Source organism: Microtus ochrogaster, unplaced genomic scaffold, assembly GCF_000317375.1.
Source record: "Microtus ochrogaster isolate Prairie Vole_2 unplaced genomic scaffold, MicOch1.0 UNK27, whole genome shotgun sequence".
NCBI lineage: Eukaryota > Metazoa > Chordata > Mammalia > Rodentia > Cricetidae > Microtus > Microtus ochrogaster.
In genome coordinates, this window is record NW_004949125.1 from 3,138,917 (window position 1) to 3,147,578 (window position 8,662).

Genomic DNA, 8,662 nt, shown 5'->3' on the forward strand with positions numbered 1-8,662 from the left:
CCGTAGCTTTTGGTTCCTGTCCTGGAACTAGCTCTTGTAGACCAGGCTGGCCTCGAACTCACAGAGATCCGCCTGCCTCTGCCTCCCGAGTACTGGGATTAAAGGCGTGTGCCACCAACGCCCGGCTCCCGCCCCCATTTTTTAAGAAAGCTGTCAGACATCACTTCAGTTCCAAGGTTCAGTAATAGGACCAGCAAAATGGCTCAGCAGGAAAAGACATACTTGCTGCGAAAGCCTGACCCCTAAATTCAGTCCCTGGAGTCCACCGAAGGAGAGAACCTTTAGACTCCAGAGACTGACCTCTGACCTCCACACATGTATTGTGGCACACAGACACACACACACAGACACACACACAGAGACACACACACACAGACACACACACAGACACACACAGACACACACACAGACACACACACAGACACACAGACACACACACACAGACATACACACACACTGTAATAAAAATGTACTGTCAGAAAGGTTAACTTTACTCATAGGACAGCATGAGCCTGCTTTGTCAGGATGTTGTGTGAATGAATTCATAGATATCAGGTCATTGGATGAAAGAATGGGCTTTAGCCTGATCCAAGGCACTTAAAAGGTGGAGGCAGGAGGATACCTAGTTTGAGCCCAGACTGGACAACATAGTAAGAATCTGTCCAGAAAAGAAAGAGGAGGAAAGGAAGGGAGGGAGGGAAAGAAAAGAAGGGAGGGGTGGGTGGGAAAATTTTAAAGAAAACTAGCTCAGTCTGGTGACCCAGATCTGCTTTCTCAGCTACTCAGAAAGCTGAGGCAGGAGAATGACAGGTTCCAGGCCTGCCTGGCTGCAGTGAGATTCAAGCTCAGCCTGGACAGCTGAGAGGGACATCTCAAAAGAAAAAGAGAAAAAAAAAAGGCTGAGAGTGGAGAGCCACTGAGGGAGACACCCAATGATGTCCACACACAAAGAGAGCTGGGGAATGAGGCTTAGTGGCACTTGCCTAGCATAAAAGAAACCGTGGATTCCATCCTCAGTACTGCAAAACAGAAACAAAACCTAATGTGTGTGTGTGAGAGAGAGAGAGAGAGCTTTAGGTATATGAGCAAGCTACTTTCCAGGAACACTGCGTGCATTTGCACACCCAGCTTCAATGGCCCCCACACCCCTCTGAATAGATGTTCTTTTATTAGCATTAGTTAGTTATGTGCACAAAGGGAAAGAACACCCCAAAAAAGTTCAGAAAGTTAAAATTCAGGGCATGCTTTCTATAGTGCTTTTGTGGAACCAGAATATTCTCTGTAGGGACCCTTAGCAAACAGTTCCGCGAAATGAAACAGCAGCATAGTATTATAATAATAGTAACTAGCAATTAGTGAGTGCGTGGCACGTGTTTAAGCACTTATATTAAGCCCTTTGATCCTTAGATTCCTTGGAATGGCTGTTCCTGGGCTGGTGAAATGGCTCAGCGGGTAGAGGCATTCACCCAAAGCCCTGATGACCTGAGTTCTGTCCCTAGAACCCACACGTTGAGAGAGAACTGACTTTTCAAGCTGTTCCTCTGACCTTCACAGATGCAGATATGCAAAGAAATGTTAAAAGAAAAAAAACAAGCAATGATGGCTCCTGGGTTCGAATCCCGATCCGATAACCTTGCCTCTCACATCAGTTGGGCGAACAGCCCTCCCATAAATCACTTCTCCATAAGTCCTTTCTCTGTCAGCCTTTGTGACCTGAGCTCTTTAGATACAAAGTGAAGATATTCATAGTCTCTGTCTCAGAGCAACCGAGACGTTAGAAGTGCAGTCCGACGGGCCAAGTGTTTCCTGTGCCGCTGTTCTGCGGAGGTAGACGGAGGGCTCTCTGGTTCTACCTGGCATCTTCTCCTCGCAGGTGGATGACATCTTGGGGAACCAGCCAACAGCCAAGGAGCAGATGTTTGCTGCCCTGAAGCAGTTTGCTGCTGAGCAACGGGTGGATGAGCTGGTGTGGGCTCTCACTCTGGTGCTGCCCAGCGAGGCCCAGGGGCCAGTTCTGGACAACCTCAGGTACCCCTGTTGATGTCAAGATGGGAAGACCAAGTGGGTTTCACTCAAGGAGGGTATCTTTCCAGTCCAAGTGAGACAGGGGCCCTGCTCTCGAGCTGGTAACCAAGGTGAGCCTGTCTTGGCGGTGAGCACAGCTGATGTTGGCCTGAAAGGGATCTCCTCCTGAGATAAAGCCACAGCTTTCTGACTCCACTCAAACCATGATGGCAGGAATGTCCCATGGAACACCAAGACACTCCCAGCCCCGTACTGTCACCAAGCAGTGGCACCTTAGAAGGAAACAACTCTGTGAGGGTCCTGACACCGACCCAGCCCTACAGGCAATGACCACCGTCTGCCTCTTGATGCCTCCCCTTTTTTGTTTTGAGATAAGGTCTCCTTTTGTCACCCAGGTGGGGCCTTGAACTCAAGGCTGTCCTGCCCCAGCTGCCCAAGTGTTTACAGGTGTGAACCACACACACCAGGCTGTGTGTGTGTGTGTGTGTGTGTGTGTGTGTGTGTGTGTGTGTGTGTGCAGGGTTGCTCTGGACAGTCTGAACTTGGATGGCTATATTCTAAAGTTCACAAAGATCTTCCTGCCTCTGTCTCCTGAGCTCTGGGATGAAAGTTGTTCCAACACCACACCCAGTCATCGCCACCTTTTTTTTTTTCTTCTTTCAGTTTTTTCTGAGTTAGGGTTTCTCTGTAGTTTTGGAGCCTGTCCTGGAACTAGTTCTGTAGACCAGGCTGGTCTCGAACTCACAGAGATCCGCCTGCCTCTGCCTCCGGAGTGCTGGGATTAAAGGCGTGTGCCACCACCGCCCGACTCCACCTTAATTTTTTTTATTTTTTTATTTTTTTTGGTTTTTCGAGACAGGGTTTCTCTGTGGCTTTGGAGCCTGTCCTGGAACTAGTTCTGTAGACCAGGCTGGTCTCGAACTCACAGAGATCCGCCTGCCTCTGCCTCCGGAGTGCTGGGATTAAAGGCGTGTGCCACCACCGCCCGGCTCCACCTTAATTTTCCACCTTAATTTTTAAGACAAGGTTTCTCATTGAACCTGGAACTTTCCACTTTAGCTAAACTGGCTGGGCAGGCAGAGTGCCCCAGGTTTCCACCTGCCTGCCCCTCCCCCATCTCAGTGCTGGAGTTACCACACACACTCACGCACGCACGCACGCAGGTGCGCGCGCGCGCACACACACACACACACACACACACACACACACACACACACGGTGCTGAGGTGGGAACTTGGGTCTTTGTGCTTTTCTGGGCAAGCACCCCGCCCACTGATCCGTCTTCCCCAGCCCCTATAAGAGGGCTCTTTGATATCAGTTTGGTGATGATGATGGTTGTGGTGGTGGTGACAGATACGTGCCCAGGACCACATTAGATCCTTGAAGGACACTCTGTCACCTAATTGAGTCTGCACATATAGCCAAGTTGAGGTTCTGAGAGGATCACAGAGCAAACCAGTGGCTGTCACAGGATCGTGAACCCAGCTAGCTGTGCACTTCCCCATTTTGCTCACTCTCTAAGTTTATTGGAGGAAATTCCTAGTGGGTTCTGGTTTGGAGTGGTCCAGGATCTATCTCCAATCCCTGGTCTCCTTCACTGAGGGCCTCATCTACATAGGACTGCAATCAGACAGGCTCTCTGAGTCCTGCCTGGCTTTCTCTCCGGGCTCTTGCCTCTGTGGCCAGCGATTGCCCCGACCCCTCCCCCTTCCCGGGCTCAGTCTGCCCCCTCCCCTCGCTGCCATTCACCCCTCGGTCTGCCCCTCCCTCTGGGCCTGGCCAATGTCAGGGACTGAGCTGGCCAGCCCCCCGCCCCCACCAGTCGGGGCTCAGCATCTCGACTCCGCAGCGAAACGCACTGGAGGCCACCGAAAGAGGCCACCATGAGCTGCCTGGGGTGAGTAAGGGGACTGATTCTTGCTGGGGAGAAGAAGAAAAAGCTCTGAATAGGAAAAAAAAAAGTTATTTCTAGGGCGGAATTTGTCTCGGAGCTGATGCAGGGGGCTGAGGACTTCCTGGGGAGGTGACAGGCAGAGCTCGGTTCTGCCCAGTTCTATGAGGGCTGGGCTTGCTGGGGGACGCGACGGTCCCCAGGGAACTTGGTGCGTTTGTCTCCAGGTCAGACTCAGCTGGAGAATTGCTCAGATTTCCTGGTTTTATCTCGGTGCTGCTGCTGCGGGGCTTCTGTCTCCGCCACCTCTCTTGGGACAGCGGCAGCGGCGGCTGCCTCTCTGCTGGCTGCTTTTCCTCCCCAAGCGGTCGACAGGCCCCTGTCAGCTGAAGATCAGGAAGGGAGGAGGTGGTCTAGCTTTAGAGCCTGGAAAAAGCGGGAACCCCTGGACACTCCGGGATGCCCCGGTTGCCCGCTGCTTCCCTGGGGCGCCACTGGGAGGATGAATTGAAACCCTATGCTGCCAGCGGGTGTCAAGTGCGACAGGAAAATTGGGGAGGTTGTTGGAGGAGGGGGCGGCGCCCAGCTGGGCTTCGAAAGGAGGGTAACGTGGCAGAGGGGCTTTCAGACAACGCCTCCCCACCGCCACCACCTCCCAACCACTCTACATTTCCTCCCTCCTCCCTCCTGGAGCTGGCCAGCTGCCAACGTCCCCACTGTGTGATGAGCTCTTGGTTGTTGCGGATTTGAGTGCAGTCTTTTGGAGAAGTCTCAGAAGGGACGAGAAAGCATACCAGCCTCCCTAGCTAATTCTGAGACCCAAGTGCAGAGGCATTGCTAACCCAGACTCCTGCAATCAGGGCAGGGACTCAGCAGGTGTCAGCACTCCAGCTTAGAAAGCTGGGTCTCAGAGGGGTCCCCGAAGTGAGTCCTGGGGACACAAAAGTCAGTCACCAAGACGAGTTCAACACCAAGCACCTAGTCTCAAGGCAAGAGCAGGGGCTCCCTAGCCTGCCGTTGAACAAGGACAATGGGGAATCACTGTTCTGGCCCAGGAAGCCCACATGACAGAAAACCAAGGCTTCAAACAGGAGGATGAATAGACAAAGGGTGGTAGGTGATGATGATGATGATGGATGGTATGTGTGTGCATGTGTGTATATGCGAGAGTTTTCTTTAGAACCACACCTGAAATCTCAGCTACTTGGGAGATTAAAGCTGGCAGATCACAAGTTCAAAGCCAGCCTGGGTAACTTATCAAGTCCCTGGCTATAAATAAATAATTTTTCCGAGGAGGTTAGGAGCCACTCGGAACACAGAAGAGTGGCCTGTGATGGGGAGGGGGGTAGAGTTGGGGGTGACAGCAGTGGCCCCAGCAGAGGAGAGAAGAGCTGTGGAGTGAGACCACGACCCTGAACCCTCTTCCACAGTAGCCACTAAGTACATATGGTTATTGATATGGATGTATTTTTTATAAATTTGGATGACCACACAACCCCAGCACTTGGGAGGCTGAGGGAAAAAACCCTGCAAGTTTGTGGCTAACCTGGGTTACACAGCAAGGCCCAGGGTTCAGTTCCCAACACTGCATAAAACCAGGGATGGTGGCCGGTCAGTGGTGGTGCACACCTTTAATCCCAACATTCAGCACTTGGGAGGCAGAGACAGGCGGATCTCTAGGAGTTCAAGGTCAGCCTGTTCTACACAGCGAGTTCTAGGACACTCAAACTGTACAGGGAAACAAAACAAAACAGGGAATATTTGTGTAGGCCTACATCTCAACGTTAGAGAGGGAGAAGTAGAAGGCACAGAAGTCCAAGATCATCCTAGGCTACATAACAAGTTTCAGTCCAGCCTGGGCTACCATAAAAACTGCCCAATTTGTATACAGTTTATCTGGCTCTCATTAATCACACTTTAAGTACTTGATATAAATACAGGGTGAATGGCCATCATTTAGGGCAGTCAAGGCCTGGGATGTGTCCGGGTTTGTGGCCACAGATTGCAAAGGCATCGTGTCCCCTTACAACAGCACTTCTTGCTGCTACTCGGAGCCTAATTTGGGTCTGTCCCCCAAGGAATCTCAGTCTGATTAGGTGGTAAAATGACTTTCTAATTAGGACAGGACAGGCAGTTTGGAAAGTGTGATGTGTCCAGGAGGGAACAGGAAGAGCAGTTGTGGGGATGTATCTGTTGGGGGAGGGGAGGAAGAGGCAGGTAGAGTATAAAGCCACTGGCATGGCTGAGGTGGTGTGATCTGGAATTTCCCTTCACCGATGGTGCAACCCTGAACAAGTGAATTGACCTCCAGAGACTGTCTGGTAAATAGGGTTTATCCTACGTGCTTCCAGCAGGATTCTGGGTAGGATGCCCTATAAGTGAATTGCACTGAGTATAAGCAGGGGAGGAGGGTAGCTGGAGGCCTGGAGGTGGAGAGGGACCCCCGTGTCAATGACACCATGATGCCTTGAAGCCAAACGTGGGGGTGCACACGTTTAGTAAAACTTTGTACTCAAGGCGCTGAGGTAAGGTTGCAAGTTGGAGTCTACATATGGGGGTCAGGGCCAGCCTGGGCTACATAAAGAGACTTCATCACTAAGAAAAGAAATCACAAACAGAAGATAGTCCTGTGGTAGAGTTCTTTCCTAGTATGCCCTAGGCCTGGGTGTGATCCCCTGTGCCACACACAAATATTTATGTGCTATAACCACAGAGACAGCTTAATGTGTGAAGTGCTTCCTGTAAAAAACACAAGGACCCGAGTTCGGCTCTTCAGCATCCATGTAAAAGCCAGGTGTAGTGGCGCAGCCTGTGATCCCAGTGTTGGGGAGGCAGAGACAGGATCCCTGGGGTCCGCTGGTCTTCCTGTCTGGCCTAATCAGTCCACTCCATGCTTAGTGAGAGAGCCCGTCTGAAGGAAAATAAGGTAGAGAGGAGTTGAGGAAGACATTCGTATTGACCTCTGACCTCCACATGCACACTCAGGCAAAGGCGTCACACACACACAAACATTTAAAAATAAACAAACTCAGGGCTGGAGAGATGGCTCAGTGGTTAAGAGCACTGGCTGCTCTTCCAGAGGTCCTGAGTTCAATTCCCAGCAACCACATGGTGGCTCACAACTATCTGTAATGAGATCTGGCTCCCTCCTCTGGCGTGTGGGCATACATGGAGGAAGAATGTTGTATACATAATAAATAAATAAATCTTTAAAAAAATAAGCAAAGCCTGCCATAATGGCATGTCTTTAGTCCCAGCACTCTCAAGCAGAGTGCAGGCAGGTCTCTGTAAATTTGAGGACAGCCTGGTCTACTTGATGAGTTTCAGGTCAGTCAGAGCTACATAATGAGACCCTTTCTCAAATAAACAAAATAAAACAAAACCATTTATGGTAGCGCACACCTTTAATCTCAGTGCTGGGGAGGCAGAAGCAGGTGGATCTCTATGAGTTTGAGACCAGCCAGACACCCTGTCTCAAAAGAAAAAATAAAAATATTTATACATTATGGTAGGGAAAGCAGCTCAGTGGCTTGGGTGCCTTTGGCATGAGCATGTGAACCAGAGTTCAGATCCCCAAAGCCCATGTTAACCGTTCATCTGTAATTTCAGCTCAGAAGGCAGAGCCGAGGATTCCCCAGAGCAAGCAGGGTAGCAAAACTAGCCTTATCGATAAGCTCTGGGTTTGATTGAGAGACCCTCCCTTAATGAGCAAGGTGGAAGAGGGATGGACCATGAGCTGGATATCAGCCTCGGCCCTCCACATGCAAAAAGCACATAAGTGCATGCACACTCTGCATATACGCCCACATTCATGCAAGCGTGCATAAGGCACACATGCACACCACAATGCGACTTTGGGGTTCCACAATTTCTCTGTGCCTGGGAGCTGTCCCATGCACACAGGCCGTGTGGAAGCCTTAGCCTCTACTGCTAGCACCAGCAGCACATCCTTCTCCCAGCTGTCATTTTGTGACAGCCAAAAAATGTCTTGAGATAGTGCCAAATGTCCTCAAAGGGTAGAGGGTTGAGAATGATCGTTCTAGATGGCAATGCTCTTTTGCGGAGGTGGGTGTGGTAGATCGGTCCACATACAGCCTGTTCCCCGGTGTCTACACCCTGCTGTCTGGAGTCACCTGGCCAAATGCCCCCACCACTGCCACCCTATCTGGGGATTTCTCTGTGACGGCAGTGGCCTGGCCCTGAGACAGCATGTCCAGACTGCAGCATAACCATTCATCCGGTGCCTTCATCTTCCCTGTCGTCAGCCCAGTGGACAATTTTATAGCCTTTAGGAGTGACTGGACAATGACACTGGCAAGTAACACCATGAGTGCGTCTGTCATGATGGGACAGTCATGGGCCTGCTGTCAGGGGCTGTGCTCAGGATGAGACTCGTCAGGCATGGGGAAGGGCAAGGGAGACAGGGTATGAGGAGGTATAGGTGGTGCTGCTGCCACCATTGCTGCTGCTGCTGCCACTGCCGCTGCCGCTGAAGAGAAATAGCTCTGAGAGCTTATGACTGTGCGGTGGGGCCAAGAATGGGTGGAGGGGACTGAGGTGTCAGGGGGCAGCATGCCCTGCTGCTATTTTTGTTTTGTTTTTCAGGACTGGGGATTGAACATAGGACTTTGCTCTTGCTAGGGAAGCCCTCTACCGTGGAGCTGTGCACTAGCCCCTCCCTTGGTAGATTCTAGCTCTACCCCAAGTCACACCCCAGTCCCTCACTGGGGGATTCTAGGCAGGAGC

At 51.2% G+C, this 8,662-nt stretch overlaps 1 protein-coding gene across 1 annotated transcript in view; it reads left to right on the plus strand.

Annotated features, from left to right (window-relative positions):
* Positions 1-3,867: 3,867 nt before the first annotated feature.
* Grid2ip (Grid2 interacting protein) overlaps positions 3,868-8,662 on the plus strand; it is a 29,985-nt gene continuing 25,190 nt past the window's right edge. The window contains exon 1 of the mRNA XM_026789704.1: positions 3,868-3,922. Within this exon, the coding sequence (XP_026645505.1) occupies positions 3,909-3,922 (14 nt within the window). The 5' untranslated portion in view covers positions 3,868-3,908. The remainder of the gene's footprint in view (positions 3,923-8,662) is intronic.